Here is a 23,590-nt window from a genome sequence, read left to right on the forward strand (position 1 = left end):
GATTACTTTGTTTCTGACACAGACTAATATGCTTCTGTGTCTGGTCCTTGCTTCTTCCAGAGCTCAGACAAGGCTTCCCTTGGTTTCCTATGTTCCTCCACCAGGCCCCAACATTAGATCTTCTCTCCATCGACTCCAATGCTCAACAAACATATTTATTTTGCCTGCCAGTCACATCCTATGCAGGAGAAGGAGTCGCCTCAACATTGGGAGGCTGTGTTTCCCCAGCCTCCCAATGATGAAATCGGTAGAAACCCTGCTTGATACAAGCTTTTCTCCTGCATCTGAGTGTTTTCCCACCACATCTAAGAACAAGGCGGAGCAGTCTTCAACTGAGTTCTCTCTCTCTCTCACAGATGGAGGGTTGTGTTGTTTGTGTGAGCAGAACCATCATGGATGGATAGACTGGTGTTGTCCCTAGAGCAGTGGTTTTCAACCTACAGGTGGTCCACATTGTTTTATTTATTTTAGATTTTTGTCTTCCAAAGATAACAGTTGGGAGTATTAATAGTATTCTAGGCAATTTTGCATAACTTTTCATAATGCTAAGGTTTTATAATAACAATAGGTCTTTAATTTGTTACATTCACAAATAGTGGTCCCCGGAATAGAAATAGTTGGGAACTGCTGCTCTAGGGTTTGTGTAGAGCCTGCTTAAGATCAAAAGTCAAGCGTTGATCTAAAGTTTCTGCTGACTTTGGAAATGTAGGCCTAGCTTGAAAATGAATAAGTTGGCTCCAATCAGGGTTTGACGCTGTGGCAGAGTAGTGATCTAAAGATATCCATTTGGACCACTTTGGGGTTCTGAATAGTAGATCATTCAGCTTTAGAAAAATGCTAGCACTGTAGTTTTAACAATTGCTTCCATGAACAAATATTCTGGCTAGTATTCCAAGGTAAAGTAAATGGCTTTATCTGAGGTAGGCTATTTGTACTTTCAGCACACTGTAAATGTCAGCTTTAGGAGTTCCTTTTTCCTTGGATTGACAGTTTACCCCCCTTTTTAGTCTAGCTTTTGATCATGTTCGTGATGCAGTTGATAGGTAGGTGATTGTCAAGCGTATCACATCGATTCTTTATCACTTGTTCCTCTCATGATCTAACGACATGCAGCATTGAAGCGATATAATTTATTTTCAATGATGCCCTACCTCCTTTTGAAGTTTGTGTAAAAATACATCTCTTAAGAGAACCGAAGTGTCACTGGAGAGTAAAACTGGGGGAGTAGGGGGGTATTGTCCCCAGCCGCCGACTTCAAACTTATTTTTATTTTAATCTGGGGGAGTTTAAAAAACTGCATGTCCACGATGACTTCCCAAACTAAAGCACCAAAATAATTTATTTCCGAAGACTTTAATGACTTGGCAACAGCGTCATCAACTTTAAAATGGTGCCAGAGCCAGATTTAGCAGACCTTTTTTCCCTCGAGATAATAAAACACAATAGTACGAAAGATAAAATAATGATTAACAATTAGTGTTTGGTTTTAGTATTTTATTCACCACCGTATCTTCACACATCTGTGTTTGGCTCACTGCCAACCGTCCCCCTAGGTTTGCTATTCTTTGGTCAATCCTTGAGTGGAGTTGTTTTGACAATTAGGCTAGTGTGAGATATGTTAGGCTAGAGTGCTAAGGTTTTCTGGCAGTGTTGAGTAGTATGCACTGAGTATGTGAATATAGGCAAGCATGCTTGCAGTCATTCAGACATTCTGCTGCTAAAATTAAGCCTAATTCCTTCAGTTTTGGCCTAGCCTAAATGTAGATAATTCTGGTAGTTTTGCTTGAATTCCAAATGCCAGCAGGCCCTCCCAACTACTGCTAGCTCCGCTGCACTAATGGACTAAATCACCTGCACAACAAAGCATGGAATCCATCACGTGGTTTAGATTTCGCACCATTTTCTGCTTCCTTCTGTGAGGCTGACCGAAGGTTAATTGCCCCAGAATGCCTGATTGTGAGAAATCACAGTGATTATGCAAGGCGTTGCGGTGTGAAAACATGCTGATATGCATCGCATGTGATTGAGTAGTGAGATACTGCCAACAACATCCAGGCCTATGTGAGTTGCTTCATTGGCTTTAACTAGCTGAGGAGGACACAAAAGCATGTGATACAATGCTACTTGAATTGTTTATGGTACACAGTCATTCAGTGATTGTTTGGAACACAGTCTTATACCCATTTCCCATCGTAATTGCAGTAGCTCTGGTGTTAGCCTATTTCTACTGCAAATTACATTTGAGTAAATGTTGATGCTAGCGCAACGAAATAACATTGGCAGTCAGGGAGACAATGATTTTGACCTTTTCTATAACATTGATAGCAGTGTTGTAGTAATCGAGTATGGTCTTGAGACCACATATTGAGTGTCTCCGTCTTGTTTCGGATACATTTGTACTCTGTCTCGGACAGTAAGGACTAGAGGTCGACTGATGATGATTTTTCAACGCCGATACCGATTATTGGAGGACCAAAAAAGCAGATACCGATTAATCGGCCGAATTAAATAAATAAATAAAAATATTTGTAATAATGACAATTACAACAATACTGAATTAACACTTATTTTAACTTAATATAATACATCAATAAAATCAATTTAGCCTCAAGTAGATAATGAAACATGTTCAATTTGGTTTAAATAATGCAAAAACAAAGTGTTGGAGACGACAGTAAAAGTGCAATATGTGCCATGTAAGAAAGCTAACGTTTCAGTTCCTTGCTCAGAACATGAGAACATATGAAAGCTGGTGGTTCCTTTTAACATGAGTCTTCAATATTCCCAGGTAAGAAGTTTTAGGTTGTAGTTATTATAGGACTATTTCCCTCTATACCATTTGTATTTCATTAACCTTTGACTATTGGATGTTCTTATAGGCACTTTAGTATTGCCAGTGTAACAGTATAGCTTCCGTCCCTCTTCTCGCTCCTCCCTGGGCTCGAACCAACAACACAACGACAACAGCCACCACATCGAAGCAGCATTACCCGTGCAGAGCAAGGGAAACAACCACCCCAAGGCTCAGAGCGAGTAAAGTTTGAAACGCTAATAGCGCGCGCTAACTAGCTAGCCATTTCACTTCGGTCACACCAGCCTCATCTCGGGAGTTGATAGGTTTGAAGTCATAAACAGTGCAATGCTTGACGCACAACAAAGAGCTGCTGATACTTAGATACTTGTTTGCTCAGTCAGATTATATGCAACACAGGACACGCTAGATAATATCTAGTAATATCATCAACCATGTGTAGTTAACTAGTGATTATGATTGATTGTTTTTTTATAAGATAAGTTTAATGCTAGCTAGCAACTTACCTTGGCTTACTGCATTTGCGTAACAGGCAGTCTCTTTGTGGAGTGCAACGAGAGAGAGGCAGGTCATTATTGCGTTGGGCTAGTTAACTGTAAGGTTGCAAGATTATATCCCCTGAGCTGACAAGGTGAAAATCTGTCGTTCTGCCCCTTTCATTCAGAGGGCGCATAAAAGTGCTTCTTCAGGCCAAATATTTACTTATGTATTAAAACATTAATATCTTAATTAACAGCCTTTATTATAGACACGTTTGTGCACTGGCGAACCTATAGGCCTTCAGTGTGTGACAGGTTCATGATTCTGAAAGGACAGCAATCGTAATTCCAGCACACACTGTAGGAAAGTGCACTTTTTGTAAAGTATAAAGGGCCAGTGGTGCAGTGGAGGGTATATGCAGGTATAAGCCGTATACCCACTTTTGTTTGTGGGCATTGCGTATACTCACTTCTTAATCTCTACTGCATATCATGGTAGTGTAGGTATATGATTTATCAATTATGTAGTACAATAGAGAAGTCATGCACAAAGTAGCCTACACAATCGCAAAGCCTGTGAAATATATTCAAATGCGCACTGCACACACAGCCTAGTTTCAGCGGAAAATCATCTGCAGGCAGCAAGTGTGCAGCTCTCAACTGGTTACCATACCAGCTCAATCGGTAGCTGGTATGGTAGGAAAGATGTTTCAATTCATAAGATCTAACAGTAAATGCTAACAAAGGCAACAATGGGTATGCAAACCAGGTATTGAAAAAGTTTACTTCTAAGGGTTGGTTAGTAGGCTATTTGTGATGTGCAATTGTCATCATGTGCTGTTTGTAGGGAAGACGTGGATGGGCCTAGGTGGACAGAGGCCCACCCACTGGGTAGCTAGGCCCTGACAGGCCCACCCAATCAGATTGATGTGGTTTCAGCATTGTTGAAGACTTAGATGATTAAAGTTGTCTCCTTTAAAAAATATAAAAAATAAAAGTGAAAATCAGAAAGATCTATAGGAAAACTCTTTAAAAAAAACAACTAAATAACATTTTTCACACACATGCATTTTCTTCACTGGGCGGGCCATTTGGGAACTTTTTGGCAAAATTTGAGTATATCCACTTCTCTAGGCACCACTGCATAGGGCTGATGGAAAGACAGCAGTCACACACAGCATGATGTTAAAGTATAAGCAGTCCATAGACTTGGACATAATTAGCCAGTAGGTCCCAATCATAAGAATACAAAAACACAACCATTAAGCATTATCCAATTGAAATGTACAACTATTACTTCCCATTCCAAAAACACTTTTCATGTTTAGCACACAGAGTAAACAGTGACTTAAAGTCTAACTGATAGTGTTTCAACTACTTTACAGATATGAAATAGAATAATATCATTATATCAGTAAAAAATATAAAATTCCCAGTTTATGCTACAGAACCAACTTTATAAGTTTTATAAATAGATTTGACTCAACTTTCCATGACGTACACTAAGGCATATTTGGCAGAAGAGATGGATGCAGTTCAATGCATGATTAATATAATTAACCAATACATTTCTTGGTAGTGCAGGAAGGATTGCTATCAGGTTGTAAATCACAGCTGGCCTGGTACATTGTTTGCTGCCATGTTTCAGTTTCAATGACTCAATATTCTGGACAAAAACGGTCTGGGAATGTCAATACAATCTAACTAGCAAAGGCAATGATCACAAGTCAGTCATAACGTGGCTAATAGGCTAGCATTTCTATGTATGTAGCAAGCTAAAAACACGGAGCCCAACACTAGCTGCTAGGAGAATGTCATGTCATTGGAGGCGTGGGCGAGTGACAGATTTTTTTTTCCCCCCTCATTGTTTTTCGGTGGCAATACACAGCTAGAGATGCAGGTGTCATTTGGTTAGCTAGCAAGAACTTGAACGACTGTTATCCAGTTAGCATATCTCTTGAGTTCGCTATCTCCTCTCATTTCAGAGCACTCTCGTCTGAGAACTAAGAATTAATTTACGAATGCGCAATACCCACTTAATATGGCCGGTGTCAGTAAACTTAGGCAAAAAATCATAGTTAGTCAAGAACGCTCTAGATAACATATAGGCAGCCTAACCAGCTCTGCTACGATGAGTAAAACGGTCAGAGTGAGGGGTTCTCTCATGTATGTCTGGAAGTAGCTAGCTAGCCAACTTTAGCCAATTTGCTTGGGTGCTTGGTTGGGGCAAGCATGCTAGGCAAACTGAAGAAGGACAAGGAGGCTAAAATTCCCCAGCGTTTATCAGTGCAATTTTGACGGACAACTAGCTGAAACTGTTCGAGACGGTTTATCTAATGTTCCTTCGTTAGACTTTAGCTCATCTTGCTTTGGCTAGCATTAGTTGTTGATATGCATAACTGAGTTAGAGAGAGCCTACCTTTTCATGGTTGTTTGATCAATAGGAGTGTAAAGTTCCCAAATGTAAGAGGACTCTCATGGTGTTTACATGCAATATTTGCAGAAATCCATTCAGGTGTATTTTGTGGCTTTTGTGTAGCTGTGATTGACTATAGCACACCGGTCTGTATAGACTCTGGTCCTGGACAAGACCGATGTTTTATTTACTGCATTGTCTAATTGTCCAAATACATTACCACTCTCCCTTTCTATATTACTACATAATTTTCACAAATGTCTTAGTATACGCCAATACCCAAACATTCTATGAATTTATGAAAACGTGAAAATGACCATATCGGAGTGATGCTAAAATGCTTTCAGTTCCACTTTAAATGCAACAACGGTTCACACAAAAGTTATTCTCAAAGAGATGGCTAACAGCAAGCGCGCTGCAATAAAAAATACAGTTCCACTAACCAGATTATCTTAATTTGAAACTTAACTTCTTGTTGAAAGTTATTCTTTAAAAGAGAGAAGCTAACAAATTAGCAACAACATTCTCTTTGATAACACCTGCTGCATCAGCGGCAAACTAGCCGACAACAAAAGCTAGCTACTTGACCGTGGGAAAGCTACTGCTCGCTATTGAACAGTGAGTGACCTGTTGGCCTTCAAGAAGGCAGACGCTTCCATACGTTTTTGTAAAACAGCTCCACCCAGTAAGTCAAAATGTATTGATTGATTCCACTGTCACTCCAAAATGTTGCCCTAATACAGTTGGCTGATGCCTTTTATCTAGCTTCTGATGGCCGCCTTAGCCAATGGCTGACTTAGCTAGCTAGATGTATATCCCCAGAGACTAGCAGTGTTAACCATTTCCTTTCCAACAAAAACTGATTATTATAATAATTATTTTATAAATCCTTAGCCCTTCTCTGAAGGTGTGGAAGGCCCATTGTTCCCCACTGTGTTTGGGTTAGTAATAATTTGTAGAGTGGCTCTATTTTCCCTCAGCCTGCATTTGTTTTTACTTCAGAATGCCTAAAGAATCCATATGTTGTTCTGAAATAGGAACACAGAAATACTGGACATTTTGAACTCCTATTATGTGGTGTTTGACAAAATTAAATCATGGTCTTGATTTGGACTCACATTTTTCTGGTCTCGACTCTGTTTCAGACCCCTTGATCCCCTCTTTATTTTAGTTTTGACTCGGTCGTGCCCTCACTCCGGTCTTGGTCTTAATTCGGACTCGATTTGCTCTGGTCTTGGATCAGTCTCACTTTAGGTGGTCTCAAACAACACAACACTGATTGATAGTTTACACAGAGACAATCATTTTTACTCTTTCTTTAACATTGATAGGCTACACAGAGACAATGATTTTTACCCTTTACATCTGGTAATATGTTGCATAATTAGCCTATTGCTAGCTTACGTACGTAGGTTGACAAACTCCCTTGGCCCTTCCCCTTCTGCTCCCTCTTTAGGCCCTGACCACAGGTAGTATCCCAGGCTTCATCGACGTGGTGATGAACCTGAACTCCCCAGCGCTGCTGGAGGACAACCTTATCTGGCAGGCCAAGGCAGCGGGCAAGCGGATGGTATTCTACGGGGACGACACCTGGGTGAAGCTCTTCCCCAAGCACTTCATGGAGTACGATGGCACGACCTCTTTCTTCGTGTCCGACTACACCGAGGTCAGTCAATGTCGTTATCTGTTTGAAGGTCAGGGTCATATTGACTGAAGTTGAATCTTTTAGGGATGTGACAAATGTAAAAAAAAATATTACGTTTAAATGTTAAAAATTAAATAAAAAAAAGACGTGAATTCACAATTCATATGTGGCTCTGAATATGACCCCATATGCCTACCATTTGTCACTAGTTACCACTGCCAGAAAGTCAAACCCAGCCTATTTATACAATTTCTCTTCTTAAAATGTGATTTGAATTCTTACCCTAACCTTAACCACACTGCTAACCTTATCCAAAAATATACTTCTTGTTTTCATACATTTTTACATGCATCCCTACATTTGTGGCTGTGGTAACTTGTGGAAACCATACCAGACAGTGCTCACCTTACTGCTGTCCTCACCCACTCAGCAATGATGGTATTGATGCTGTTTTAGGTTCTCTGTTGTGTGCCTTTCCTCCAAGTTGTCAGTACGTGCTTCTTATCATCAATATGATGGCTAGTTGCAGTGATGTATGATAGCGTGTTCATAGACGTCCCACAATCTGCTGTTATCGCCACGTAAGGTGTTTGAGAGCTCGTGCTTTATACTTGCAGAGCTATCATTGTACAATGTCAGATTTTTGGCATCTTTTAGTCTGGTTCTAGATATGCCATTAGGGTATTGATGCCGGCTTCCTCTACCATTGACAATCGCTGCATATCAACTGTAATTATTTCTGTAACCAGCGCTGGGAATTCCTCACTCTGCCCCTTAACGAACTGCTGCCAGCAATGGGTTGGGTCTCACGGTGCCTCTCTTTCAGCATTGCACCTGTACTGCCACTGTAGCTCAATTCCACCTCGCAGAGTTAGCGTTTCATCGCCTTCTCGTTTATAACTTCTCAAAGAATTGCCATACAGAACTTTGCTGCTGTCGCTTCCCTGTCTCACTATTTTTCCAATTGTTAATGACGATGACGTGCTGAGTGCTTTATATCCATGGCAAATAATTTACTACTTACAGCATTGTTGCATTAGGTATTTGTAATACTAAAGTTTTTGCCTTTATGATCGTGATTGGGACCGTTAATAGTAGTTTTGCTATAACTGCACTGTGATTTTGATTTTGTAAAAAAAAAAAAGCTTCCTTAACAGATTTTTTCTAAACACTAACGATCCTAAATTAGTTTAAGCGTCACACCCCTATACTGTACACAGTTCGTCAGATTCAGAAACAATGACACAATCAGGAGTTTTCTGTGTTGATACTGTATGTCCGCCCTGACTTTTCCTAGGTTGACAACAACGTGACGCGTCACCTGGACAGCACCCTGAAGAGAGACGACTGGGACATTCTGATCTTGCACTACCTGGGCCTGGACCACATCGGCCACATCAGTGGACCCCACAGCTCCCTCATCCAGCCCAAACTAATGGAGATGGACGACATCCTCAAGAAGATTCATGGCTCCCTCATCTTAAAGGTATAGCAGCCTACTTTTCAATAGCAAAATGACACATATTTAATTTGGAGTTCAGATGTTGCCTTTTCATTCTCAATGGGTTGTTTTGTGAAATTAAAAAGCACATTTGCATTATATTCAGGCAGTCCATTTCACTGCCAGAGAGGAATTGAAAGATATAGTCTGTGTATATATTGTTCTAATCAATATTCTAATAAAAAAAAATTAAACTTCATTTTCCATTTACAAATCACTTGCATGTCCGGAAAGATCCCGTTTATTTTCATCTTCTTGTAATGCGGCTGGAAAATGATGACAAGTATCATCATTTGTTTCTGGGAGAATGTCCTTTTTTGATAAATGCGTTTGAAGTGCTCAACAGTCCTTTTCCTTTTTTTAATAGGATCCTGACTGAAAACGGTGTTCTTGTGCATATTTAATCATGCTAGCTTTTTAACTCTTGCGCATATTCAGCAGGGAGCTCTTTGAATGAATTGTGCTTCAAAGGCTCCAAACTCTCCCAGTGGAAGCCTGCTGCTGTTGCCTCTACTGTTCTTTACACAGTACCATTGTGTAAATGTGAATATATTCTATTGTGGTCCCATTGAGTCTCTTAGAGCTCTGTGAAAAACCCACAAAGTATGTTCCCTTAGATGACTGGGATAACGAGTAGACTTTCAATGGGTTTCGAGGTATAAAACCTTCCAGTGACTTTCATTACCTTGCAGAACTACCGATATCCTGTTTCTTCACGCTGTGCCGGTGCTGTGATAAAATAAATGAGGCATCGTGCATAGTGGTCGTCTGGGAGACAATCAAACGCAGGCTTCCTTGGCTCCGCCGGTAAAAAGGTAGTTTGAGCTTCTGGCCTACTTTGTCCTGCCCTGATTTATAAAGGAGAAGCCAGTACCTGCACTGCGAAACAACATGCATTCTGAGCTACAGTTTCTGGAGGGGGAGGGATTCAATTGCTATTTTTAGTGTTCACACAATACAATAGGACTGACATTTGTTCATGGACAAGCTACTGGGCAGTGGCTACTTCTAAAAACAGAGGTGGAGGGACTCATTGAAGATGGTCATTCTTACTAGGGCAGGCTTTTCTAAATCATTAGTCTTGCTACTTAAATGGTTTAAGTTCATGTTTGACAATATGCTTACTTGAATTGGTGTTGTCTTGACCATCAAAGGTGTATTTTTGTAGTATAGCTTAACTAAACAGGATTTGGATTGAAGCTTTCCAAGTTGCGGCCTCTTCATTTTTGGAGGAAAAACAACAATCTGTAACACAATGGATTGCTCAGAAGGCCAACTCCACTCTGGCACATCTTCTGTTGTCTTTTCTCATGTGCACAATTTGATTTCTAAGCATGTTTTTCCACGGTGCTGAAAGCAGCCCTGTCAAATATACTCCTGCTTCTGGGTTCTCACAGCCTTCGATGAAAGGGAATATGGAGGCAAAGAAAATTCGGGCTTGATCAGCATATGTCAACTCCCTTAAACCAGCCACGTTGTGAGTCTGTTCCCTGCCACTGCTGAATCCACCGATCCCCGAAACAACAAGAGAGGAAACGTTGCGGGCACAATCTGCCATATCTGCTAGTGTCAACATCCTGTCCCCACTTATTTAAACTGTCTGGTCCACTGAGGTTTAGATGATTCTCTTTCCCCCTCTGTGTAATGGCTGCTGAAGGCAACACTCTCCTCAGAAAATAAGGAAATAATATAATTAAGGTACCAAAGATAGTTACTGTCAGTTTATGAAGGCTAATCTATTGAAGATAGTCTAACTAAAAAATCCTTTCATCTCTAGGAACCTTGGTGCGAAAGCAGCGGTGCGTAGCTCCAGGCCAACCATGGTCTAGGCCTTTTTAATCCTTGTCTTTACACAAAGGACTGATGTTCTACCATTAAATCATATCAAGCTTTATTTATACAGCACATTTCAGAAATGGAATGCAACTTGCTTCACAGGAAAAAACGCGGAAAAAATTTAGTACAAAACAAACATACGAGGATAAAAAACTAAAGAATAACAATAAACTGAATGACTAAAAAGCTCCCTAAGGAAGGATATCATGTTGTCTACAGACAACGGGAGTGACTATATCCCAGTTAAACGGAGAGGAAGAGAGAGAGGAACGAGTGTAAAATAGACATGTCCTTACAGGTTTTCCTCATCCCAAGGTCAATCTCAATCATCCAGAGCGAGAAGACTTTACTTTTTAGAAGAGGGGCAGGGGGCCAATTCTCACACAAAGCAGTAGAGCATTAGCCATGAAACAACATCATGAACATCAACAACATCCCTCTTGTACTTTAGACATCTTTGATAATGCATTCAGTTCAGCTCATATCCTTGGATGTCTTTGAAAGTAGAACTGCACTGTGGAGTACACACATTTTAAATGGAAAAGCCAGGACATACACACAGGAACTAGATCACACAGAACTTGTAATCAATTGAATTTAGAAGTATGTTTACCGTTGAGAACCAATTTCTTGTATACACTGAATGTTCGTCCTTCAGTGTATGCAACCATTCAATGTATCGAAATAATTGGTTCTCGATTTTGGAGGTTGATATACAGTACCAGTCAAAAGTTTCGACACACCTACTCATGCCAGCGGTTTTCTTTCTTTGTACTATTTTCTACATTGTAGAATAATAGTGAAGTCATCAAAATGATAAAATAACACATATGTAGTAACCAATTTTTTTTTAAACAAATCAAAACAAATCAAAACATATCATAACAGATTCTTCAAAGTAGCCACCATTTGCCTTGACAGCTATACACACTCTTGGCATTCTCTCAACCAGCTTCATGAGGTAGCCAACTGGAATGCATTTCAATTAACAGGTGTGCCTTGTTAAAAGTTACATTTGTGGAATTTCTTTCCTTGATTCGGTTGAGCTAAATCAGTTGTTATGATAAGGTAGGGGTGGTATACAGAAGATGACACTATTTGGTCCATATTATGGCAACAACAGCTCAAATAAGCAAAGAGAAATTACAGTCCATCATTACTTTAAGACATGAAGGTCAGTCAATACGAACGTTTCAAGAAGTTTGAAAATGTCTTCAACTGCTGTCGCAAAGGGCGCTATGATGAAGCTGGCTCTCATGAGGATCACCACAGGAAAGGAAGACCCAGAGTTACCTCTCCTGCAGAGAATAAGTTCATTAGAGTTAAATGCACCTCAGATTGCAGCCCAAATAAATGTTTCACAGAGTAACAGACACATCTCAACATCAACTCTTCAGAGGAGACTGCGTGAATCAGGCCTTCATGGTTGAATTGCTGCAAAGAAACCACTACTAAAGGACACCAATAAAAAAAAAGAGACTTGCTTGGGCAAAGAAACACGAGCAATGGACATTAGACCGGTGGAAATCTGTCCTTTGGTCTGATGAGTCAAAATGTGAGTTTATTAGTTCCAACCGCCGTGTCTTTGTGAGACGCAAAGTAGGTGAACGGATGATCTCCGCATGTGTGGTTCCCACCAAAAAGGTTTGGGAACCGCTGCTTTAAATGACCAGCCATTCACAGTTTCTTTCACATGCATAATCACTTTATCAATTCTATTTGTTATTTTGGAAAGAATGTAAGTGTTTTTTTCAGATGAATGTGTTCGTTGTTGTTATCATTTTTCAGGATGTGCTATGTGTTTACTAGTATATTTATACAAAGAAATTCAAGTACGAGGGTCACCTAAATACTGCGATAAAAATGGTTAAAACATTCATGCGAATTTGTTACGATTGATCTCTGGAATGTTGTTACAAACAGAATAAACCATTATTTGTTTTCTAGGGTAGGATGGAGTATCAGTCTTGCAGATTACATCACCTTGTGGTTTAGGTATCCATCAATTTAGAAACCCCCCAAACTCAGCCATGTCCATGTCAGCCTGCATCCCAGGAGTTAATCTTAGTTCAGAGCAGAAGATTCCTCTTTCTGTAAGTGGTGGTTGTGTTATTCTATGTTGTCCTGAGGTCCGCAATTACAAGAGAACCAACAAACCAACACCTCCCTCTTCACCTGATTCTCCTGTTCTCTGAGAGGCCTGATTGAGTGGCTGACGTGCTCGCTTCCATCCCGACACACCAGGCAGATGAGTTTGCAGAACAGGCTCAGTTCCTGGTGTTGGTCTGGGCACCAATAAACTTTGGCCCTTTCCTGTCTCGCCTCTTCTCTCAGCGGCTCTGCCAAGTTCTTCAGATTTTTGTTGATCTGAAAGCTTCTGCCCCTGATCTGAGCGTTGCACTCCGGGCAGGATCCGTTGGAGGCATGTCATGCAGAAGGTGGGGTGGTTGCTGAGAGAGACAGGTTTGGTGTAGATTTCTGTACAGACAGCAGCGGAGGTGGTATTTCATAGCAGAAATTAGAATGTTAAGACAAGTATGTCTCTAAAGCACAGCTGCAAGTTAACCTTTGCTCTCAGCCTCAAGTGATTGGTGTTTCTGTCTTAAAGGGCAGGACGTTCCCTTATACACATACAGGACAATACTTTTTCCAAAGTCACTCTGATCTTATCCTTAATCCAACACATTTATGATGTTTATTACTGTTAGGCCAAGCCAGACATTGCACCATGTTATTGTATTAAATGGTTCCTTTATCATATTGAAGCACATGTATCAATATGTGGATTGAATAACTAAAGAAAGATGCACGCCCATATAATAATGTATGGATAAATTCTTGAACAGCTGATGCAAGGCATTATCCATATTATAATTAACAAATAGAATACAGTTATACCTTGACTACTTGAAATGTCATGCTTTGAGCATGTGAATGTAGAAAGTCAAAGCTGAACCTCTTAAAAGTAGAAGGTCTTCACAGAAAGCTTTGCCTGATAAAGCGGTCTCTCGTCACTCGTGGAAATGACCTAAGGCCTCAAAGGGAACCTCAAAGAATGTGATTGGGATTGTTTTGGGAAGGTAAAACATTTTCCTTACAAAGCCCCCAAAGGATGTTTACAGATACTGTGAATTTTTAAAAGGTGAAACCAGAATATTTCAGACTTCAATTGTGAGTCGAACCACTTTGAATAGTCTGTTTCAAGCCACAGAAGAATCCATAAAAACATCCTCTTTGTGCGACTACCCAGAGAACTTCCATGCGTTTATCCATTTTGGTATGACATTTCATGTCACTATGACATTCAAAGGCATGAGTGTTACAGCTCTTTATTTTTCTCTCTTTCAGTTTGGGCATCTGTGCAATCAACTTTTCAGCAAGGATGTTCAGAACGTTTGTCATTTTGTTTGAAAGTATAGATTTTCTTCACATTTTTAAAGCTCTGATGAGTGCTAGCCTCGGTAATAGGAGGGTGACATGCAGGACACTGCCATCTCTCATCCTTTTACCTTTTTCATTCTTGCAACAATTTGCCTCAGGGTCAGCCCCTATTCTCCTAGCACATCACTCTCCCACGTTACAATCTGGGAATGACGTGAGTTAGGTAGCCTAGTGGTTAGTGTTGGGCCAGTAACTGAAAGGTTGCTGGTTCGAATCCCTGAGCTGTCAAGGCTCTGCCGATTTGCCCCTGAGCAGGGCACTTAACCCTAATTGCTCCTGTAAGTTGCTCTGGTTAAGAGCGTCTGCTAAATGACTCAAATGTAAAAAAAATGTAGAGGACCTAAACTCTGTTATGATGCTGCATATTGCACTCCCCGTCACCCATAGAACTTGCTGTGTGAAAAGTTGAACACTCATATCAAATTGTCTTTTGTTGAAGCTGGGATAAGAGGAGTTTTGTTTTGTTTTGTGGAAAATAAACTTTTAGTTGGTGTTTTTCTTGTTCATTCCGAGATGTGCAACATTTACAATTTGTGGATTACTCCCAGCAGCATGGCATTAAATCAATCGGAATAGGGCACGGCAACGTATGTATTTGGTAAGCTACAAATGAGCACACTGGCAGTACCGCATCGTAAATCACAATGGCTGCCTCATTGCAGGAGAGGGGAAGGATAATTTGTATATCTCCCCTGTTCTGTTTGGACCCCAGGAAGAGTAGCTGCTAATTGGCAACAGCTAATGAGGATACAATGCTAAATAAAATACTTTTGCTCTGCCTCCTTATAGACTCAACTGAACAAATAACCCAATCTGGGATGATAAGGACATTATTTTTCATCGATCTTCATCTCTGATAGACTTTTCAATGTTTGTCTCCTTGCTTTCCAACAGACTGCACCTGCAAGTTGCGATGTCTGGCAGATTGACACTTTCCTGCTGGTGCTAAACACCCCGCTTGAAGAGGCCCTAGGGTTGTTTAATCAGAAATACAAATTGCCCGGCAGACAGGACACCTCACAGAGCTGTGGCAGCAAGCAGGTCCCAGCCTCACTGATTAAACACCAATCAAAGTCGAGGGGGGTTGAGGCCTCAGCGCTAGCATTCATTCGTCTTCATCTAGTGGAGTTTTGTCCCTTTTTCCACGCAGTGCCAATGATTATTACTTAAAGCCCTACTGTCTTCACATTTGCAGTTTATACTGTTTCTGTGGTTCAGTATTGTTTCTTGAATGAATAAATATGCCTAGACATTTTCGTGAAATGTGGCTTGTTTAAATACTAGGGTATACTGATGCAGTGCTACTAGCTTCCTGGTGAGTTCGGAAGAGCCCGACAATGGGTTTACCAAATCTTAAATGACTTTCTGTTGAAGACACAAAGACAGAATTTCCCACCCATCCCCCATAGTTTGAAGCTGGCTTTGGAAAAAAAGAAACCATGTCAAATAATTATAATCCACAAAATAATTCACATTTCCTGTTGCTGCAGGATTATGATCCTGCTGTAGCAAACTGGCTCAAATTAATATATAGATTTTTGATTTTATTAGGATCCCCATTAGACAACACCAATGGCGACAGCCAGTCTTAGTAGAGTTAATTATTTCAGGTTTATTTCTTTCATCACATTCCCAGTGGCTCAGAAGTTTACATGCACTCAATTAGTATTTGGTAGCATTGCCTTTAAAGTTTTTAATTTGGGTCAAACGTTTCGGGTAGCCTTCTACAAGCTTCCCACAATAAGTTTGGTGAATAACTGAGTCAGGTTGTAGACCTCCTTGCTCACTCAAGATTTTTCAGTTCTGCCCACACATTTTCTATGGGATTGAGGTCAGGGCTTTGTGATGGCCACTCCAATACCTTGACGTTGTTGTCCTTAAGCCATTTTGCCACAACTTTGGAAGTATGCTTCTGGTCATTGTCCATTTAGAAGACCCATTTGCGACCATGCTTTAACTTCCTGACTGATGTCTTGAGATGTTGCTTCAATATATCCACATAATTTCCCTACCTCATGATGCCATCTATTTTGTGAAGTGCACCACTCCCACAACATGATGCTGCCACCCCCGTGCTTCACGGTTGGGATGGTGTTCTTCGGCTTGCAAGCATCCCCCTTTTTCCTCCAAACATAACGATGATCATTATGGCCAAACAGTTCTATTTTTGTTTCATCGGACCAGAGGACATTTCTCCAAAAAGTACGATCTTTGTCCCCATGTGCAGTTGCAAACCGTAGTCTGGCTTTTTTATGGTCGTTTTGGAGCAGTGGCTTCTTCCTTGCTGAGCGGCCTTTCAGCTTATGTCGATATAGGACTCGTTTTACTGTGGATATAGATACTTTTGTACCTGTTTCCTCCAGCATCCTCACAAGGTCCTTTGCTGCTGTTCTGGGATTGATGTGCACTTTTCACGCCAAAGAACGCATCTCCTTCCTGAGCAGTATGACGGCTGCGTGGTCCCATGGTGTTTATACTTGCGTACTGTTGTTTGTACAGATGAACGTGGTAGCTTCAGACCTTTGGAAATTGCTCCCAAGGATGAACCAGACTTGTGGAGGTCTAAAAAAAAAATTCTGAAGACTTGGCTGATTTCTTTTGATTTTCCCATGATGTCAAGCAAAGAGGCAGTGAGTTTGAAGGTAGGCCTTGAAATACATCCACAGGTACACCTCCAATTGACTCAAATGATGTCATTTATCCTGATGATGTAATTTAGAATCAGAAGATTCTAAAGCCATGACATAATTTTCTGGAATTTTCCAAGCTGTTTATCTTAGTATATGTAAACTACTGACCCAATGGACTTGTGATACAGTGAAATAATCTGTCTGTAAACAATTGTTGGAAAAATTACTTGTGTCATGCACAAAGTAGATGTCCTAACCGACTTGCCAAAACTATAGTTTGTTAACAATACATTTTCTGGGGTGGTTGAAAAACTGTGTGTATGTAAACGTCCAACTTCAACTTATATATGTGTATGTATGTATGTATGTATGTATGTATGTATGTGTGTATATATATATATATATCTGAGAGTAGAAAATAACATGGCTATATACAGGGAGTACCAATACTGAGTTGATGTGCAGGGGTACGAGGTAATTGCTATGTACTAGCTATGTACTGGACATATATGTAAGGGTAAAGTGACTAGGCAACAGAATAGATAATAGACAGTAGTTGCAGTGTGTGTGTGTTGTCAGTGTGCATGTTAAGTGTGTGTGTGGGCGTATGAAGTGTTTGTGTTGGAGTGTCAGTGCAAGTATGTGTGTTTGCATAGTCTGCAAAAAAAGATAAATGCAGGTCCTCAGTGTAGCCATTAGATTAGCTATTTAGCAGTCCAAATTCCTTGAATTTGTTCTGAACCTGGAGACTTTGAAAAGACCCCTGGTTGCATTTCTGGTGGTGTAAGTGTGTGTCTGTCAATGCTGTGTGTAAGTCGACTATGCAAACAATTTGGAATTTCCAACACATTCATGTTACTTATAAAAACAAGAAGCGATGCAGTCAGTCTTTCCTTAACTCTTAGCGAAGAGAGACTGACATGCATAGTATTGATATTAGCTCTCTGATTACAATGAAAAACAATAATTGCTGCTCTGTTCTGGGCCAACTGCAGCATAACTAGGTCCTTCTTTGCAGCACTTGACTGGATGACTGATTGACCAAATGACTGGACAATAATCCAGATAAAACTAGAGCCTGCAGGACTTGCTTTATGGAGTATGGTATCAGAAAAGCAGGTCATCTTTCACAGACAGACCACTCACCATCTTTATAACTGTTGAACCTATATATTTTGACCATGACTGTTTACAATCTAAGGTAGGGGTGTCAATCTCATTCCATGAATGGCCTAGTCTACAGGTTTTAGTTTTTTCCTGTAATTTAAGCTCTAGACAACCAGGTGTGGGGAGTTCCTAACTTATTAGTGACCTTAAGTCACCAATCAAGTACAAGGGAAGAGCAAAAACCAGACACTCAGCCCTCCGTGGAATGAGTTTGACACCTGTGATCTAAGGTAAAACCAAGTAATTGAGTTTCCTAAAATTGCTCAACAACTATACCGTTCATTACCAGATTCAGCTGAAGTCTACAACTTAGGGAATGATTTGTACCAAATACAATGCTCTTAGTTTTAAGAGATTAAGAGAGTTTATTACTGGCCACTCATTCAAACATTGACTGCAACTCTTTGTTTAGGTTTGCAGTGACTTCACTAGCTGTGGTTGCTGACGCATACATGGACACGCAAGCTTTGTTTAATGCCAGTGGCAGGTCATTGGTAAAAAAATATAAAAGAGTAGAGGGCCAAGAGAGCTGCCCTGCAGTACACCACACTTTACATTTTTGACATTAGAGAATCTTCCATTAAAGAAAACCCTCTGAGTTCTATTAGATAGAGAGCTCTGAATCCACGATATGGCAGAGGTTAAACAGCCATAACACAAGTTTTCTCAACAACAGGTTATGATCAATAATATCAAAGGCTGCACAGAAATCTGAGAGTACAGCTCACACAATCTTATATTCAATGTCTTTCAACCAATCATCAGTCATTTGTGTGTGCAGTAAATGTTGAGTGCCCTTATCTATAAGCATGCTGAAAGTTAGTTAATTTGTTTACAGAGAAACAGCGTTGTATTTGGTCATTGTATTTGGTCTGAGGTGACCCTATTACCACCACACCAAAAGTCATGAGTCAGCTATTCGAGTGCATACTGCTGACATGTATTTTTTTCCCCCTGCCCGTGTTCCTGCCCGTTTCATAATAGGACAATCTAAATACAAAATAATTTGACATATTAGTAAAGACTAGATTAAATTGAGAATAGTCTGATGAGTGTGAAGATAAGATCACTTGATGAGAGAACATCATGTGCAGCCTGAGGCAAGGAACGGAGCACAGCTTTTATTGCGACTTTCTGAAATCATCAGTAGCCTGTAGTTGCAGCCCCTAAGACATTCTAAGTTGCCAAATAACTCTAAATCTAGCATATAGGACCTGTTTCAAATAATCACTTTTACGCTCAGCATAGCCACTTCATATGTGCACCCGCTCCGCAATGGGAAAAATATCCTTTATTTTTTCCCAGCTAAGTTCAATTATATTCATCTTACTATACAACCATATAATATAAAGTAATGGCATGTCATTAAGCATATACAGTCTCTTGTCTGCTAAATGAACTAGCCTACAGCCTATGGCATGGCACACAGCCAGGTAGCATACAGTAGGCCAACTCATATTCTGTTCTTCTGAATGACATTTTCTTCATTTCATAATGTTTCTTATAATAACTAAAATAAATAATGGATTTATTGTGATGGTGTATATTAAATGTACTTTTTTAAAATGTAGATGTTCCAAAGGTGCACATCAGTGACTTGTATGCGTGGATGCCTGGAGATGCTAAACGTGTTTGTTCATTAACGGTCAATTACCTTGAGAAATATGCAAGATGGCAGAGTTGGTCGTCTCGCTTCGAGTCCTTAGAAAACTATGCAGTATTTTTTTTTTTTTATGTATTATTTCTTACATTGTTAGCCCAGAAAATCTTAAGTGCTATTACATACAGCCGGGAATAATTATTGAATATAAGCACAACTTCAACTTACCAACATTACGACCAGGAATACGACTTTCCCGAAGCGGATCCTTTGTCCAGACCACCACCCAGGACATTGGATCTAATCCCAGAGGCCAACTCAGACTATCGAAGGCGTGCTCACCACCCACCGTTTCCGAGTATAATACTCACCATGGTCCAGTCTCTAGACAACAAGGTAGATGAAATTAGGGCAAGGGTTGCCTTCCAGAGAGACATCAGAGATTGTAACATTCTTTGTTTCATGGAAACATGGCTCTCTTGGGATATGCTGTCGGATAAGCCACCGGGTTTCTAGATGCGTTGCGCCGACAGAAATAAACATCTCTCATCTCTCGAGAATTCTCTTCGATAATAGTCACAGCTGTGTATATCCCCCGCCCAAGCAGATACCACGAAGGCCCTCAAGGAACTTCACTGGACTTTATGCAAACTGGAAACCATATATCCTGAGGCTGCGTTTATTGTAGCTGGGGATTTTAACAAAGCTAATCTGAGAACGAAGCTACCGAAATTCTATCAGCATATTGATTGTAGCACCCGTACGGGCAATACACTGGACCACTGCTACTCTAACTTCCGTGATGCATTTAAGGCCCTCCCCAACCCTCCATTCGGGAAAATTCGGCCACAACTCCATCTTGCTCCTACCGTCCTATAGGCAGAAACTCAACAGTTGTGCCCGTGAGAAGAACCATTCAACGCTGGTCTGACTAATCAGAATCGACTCTTCAAGATCGTTTTGATCACCCGCACAGGGAAATGTTCCGGGCAGCCTCAGAGAATAACATTGATTTATTCGGTGAGTGAGTTTATAAGGAAGTGCATTGGAGATGTTATATCCACTGTGACTGTTAAAACCTACCCTAACCAGAAACCGTGGATAAATGGCGGAATTTGCACAAAACTGAAAGCACCGCATTTAACCATGGAAAGATGACTGGGAATATGGCAGAATATAAACAGTGTAGTAATTCCCTCCAAGGCAATCAAACAAGCGAAATGCCGGTATAGGGACAAAGCCAATTCAATGGCTCAGACACGAGACGTATGTGGCAGATTCTACAGGCAATTAGACTACAAAAAGAAAACCAGCTATGTCACGGACCCGACATCTTGCTTCCAGACAAACTAAACACATTCTTTGCCCGCTTTGCTGTCCTCACATGCTTCAAGATGGCCACCATTGTTCCTGTACCCAAGAAGGTAAACATAACTGAACTAAATGACTATCGCCCCGTAGCACGCACTACTGTCATCATGAAGTGCTTTGAGAGACTAGTCAAGGAGCATATCACCTTCAGTTTGCGTACCACCCCAACAGGTCCACAGACGATGCAATCGCCATCACACTGCACACTGCTCTATCCCATCTGGACAAGAGGATTACCTATGTAAGAATGCTGTTCATTGACTACAGCTCAGCATTCAACACGTTAATACCCTCCAAGCTCATCATTAAGCTTGAAGCCCTGGGTCTCAACCCCGCCCTGTGCAATTTGGTCTTGGACTTTCTGACGGTCCGCAGCCAGGTGGCAGTGGAGAATGTGGAAAGTTACTTGGCGTACACATCACTGACAAACTGAAATGGTCCACCCACACAGACAGTGTGATGAAGAAGGCACAACAGCTCCACTTCAACCTCAGGAGGCTGAAGAAATGTTTCTTGTCACCTAAAATCCTCAAACTTTTACAGATGCAAAATGAGAGCATCCTGTCAGGCTGTATCACCGCCTGGTACGGCAACTTCACCGCCCTCAACCGCAAGGTTCTCCAGATGGTGGTGCGTTCTGCACAACGTATCACCTGGGGCAAACTACCTGCCCTCCCAGGACACCCATAGCACTCGAGGTCACAGGAAGGCCAAAAAGATCATCAAGAACAACAACCACCTGAGCCACTGCCTGTACACCCTGCTAACATCCAGAAGGCGTAGGCAGTACAAGTATAGCTTCTATCTCAAAGCCATCACACTGTTAAACTGCCATCTCTAACACAGAGAGGCTGCTGCCTACATACAGACTCAAATAATTTACTAATTTAATACATGGATTGCTAGTCACTTTTTAAATAATGCTACTTTTAATAATGTTTACGTACCTTACATTACTCATCTCATATGTATATACTGTATTTTATACCATCTATTGCGCCTTGCCTATGCCGCTCCGTCATCCATATATTTATATATACATATTCTTATTACATCCCTTTAGATTTGTGTGTATTTGGTAGTTGTTGTGGAATTGTTAGATTACTTGTCTGATATTACTGCACTGTCGGAACTAGAAGCACAAGCGTTTCGCTACCCTCGTACTAACATTTGCATGTGACCAATGAGATTTGATTTGAGACCGGCAGTCTTTTGCATGACAATAACCGCCTGACAAAATGTCATGACCGCCAACAGCCCTAATTTGGTCCAACACATTTTTTCCAATAGTTTGCTCAGAGCTGGCAGCAAGTTGATAGGTCTGCTGTTCGAACCAGTGAAGGCCACTTTACCGTTCTTGGGTAGCAGAATTACTTTGGCTTCCCTCCAGGCATGAGGACAGACACTGTCCTCTAGGTTCAGATTAAAGATATGACAGAGAGTAGTGCCTATATAGTCAGCTAGAATCCTTAGTAGCTTTCCATCGAAGTTATCAATGTCATTATTGATCAAAAACTATTTCCCCACCCCTCCTAAACTAACATTGCAAAATTCAAATTTACAATGCTTTTCTTTTATTATATATATTTTTTTATGCATTAATACGATGACTCACTTTTCATTGTTGTCATAAATTTGCCCACTTTGCCATTGAAGTAATCATTTAAATAATCCGCAACATCAAATGGTTTTGTGATGAATAAGGCATCTGATTCGATGAAAGATGGATTTGAATTTGTCTTTCTGCCCATAATTTCATTGAAAGTACTCCAAAGTTATTCCCATCATTCTTCATATCATTGATCTTGGCTTCATAATATAGTTTATTCTTTTTGTTGAGATTAGTCACATAATTTCTCAATTTGCACTAAGTCAGCCAGTCAGATGTAGAGCCAGACTTATTTGCTACTCCTTTTGCCCCAACCATACAACTTTTCAATTCCTTATCAATCCATGGAGCCTTAACAGTTCTAACAGTCAGTTTCTTAAGAGGTGCATGTTTATCAATAATTGGAAGAAGCAATTTCAAAAATGTATTAAGTACAGCGTCTGGATGCTCCTTATTATCACATCAGACCAACAAATTATGTTTAACGTCATCCACATAAGTCACAGCAGAATATTTTGTATGCTCTCTTATTCACTATTTTAGGCCCAGCTTTTAGAGCTTCGGCTTTCCTGGATATATCCACTATATTGCGATCAATGGATCCAATGGGTCCAAATACAGCTTTAGAACAAAGTTCTATAGTGTTAGTAAAAATGTGATCAATTCATATGTATGATCCAGTTCCTGTAGTAATTGTAAACACCCTGGTAGGTTGATTAATGACCTGAACCAGATTACCGGCACTGGTTACTGTGAGCAGATTCCACTTGAGCTAGATGAAAACTAGTCAGATCCCCAAGAAGGTAGACCTCTCTGTTTACATCACATACACTATCAACCATTTCACACACATTATGTAGATAATGACTGTTAGCACTTAGTCTATAGCAACACCCTATAATAATATACTTTAGATGAGGCAGGTGAACCTGCAACCACAGCACTTCAGTAACACTTGACATGAGATGTTCTGTAAGCACTACATCCTTATAGGTACAGTTTTATTGCTTCTTTAATCAGAACAACAGTTTTCAGCTGTGCTAACATAATTTTGAAAGGGTTTTCTAATGATCAACTAGCCTT

At 40.5% G+C, this 23,590-nt stretch overlaps 1 protein-coding gene across 2 annotated transcripts in view; it reads left to right on the top strand.

Annotated features, from left to right (window-relative positions):
- Positions 1–23,590, top strand: part of LOC109864865 (GPI ethanolamine phosphate transferase 2-like) — a 113,048-nt gene that overhangs the window by 9,925 nt on the left and 79,533 nt on the right. For both annotated transcript variants that reach the window (XM_020452883.2, XM_020452881.2), the window contains exons 3-4: positions 7,164–7,373; positions 8,650–8,838. In XM_020452883.2, the coding sequence (XP_020308472.1) occupies positions 7,164–7,373; positions 8,650–8,838 (399 nt within the window). The remainder of the gene's footprint in view (positions 1–7,163; positions 7,374–8,649; positions 8,839–23,590) is intronic.

This window comes from Oncorhynchus kisutch, linkage group LG19 (genome assembly GCF_002021735.2).
Source record: "Oncorhynchus kisutch isolate 150728-3 linkage group LG19, Okis_V2, whole genome shotgun sequence".
Lineage (NCBI taxonomy): Eukaryota > Metazoa > Chordata > Actinopteri > Salmoniformes > Salmonidae > Oncorhynchus > Oncorhynchus kisutch.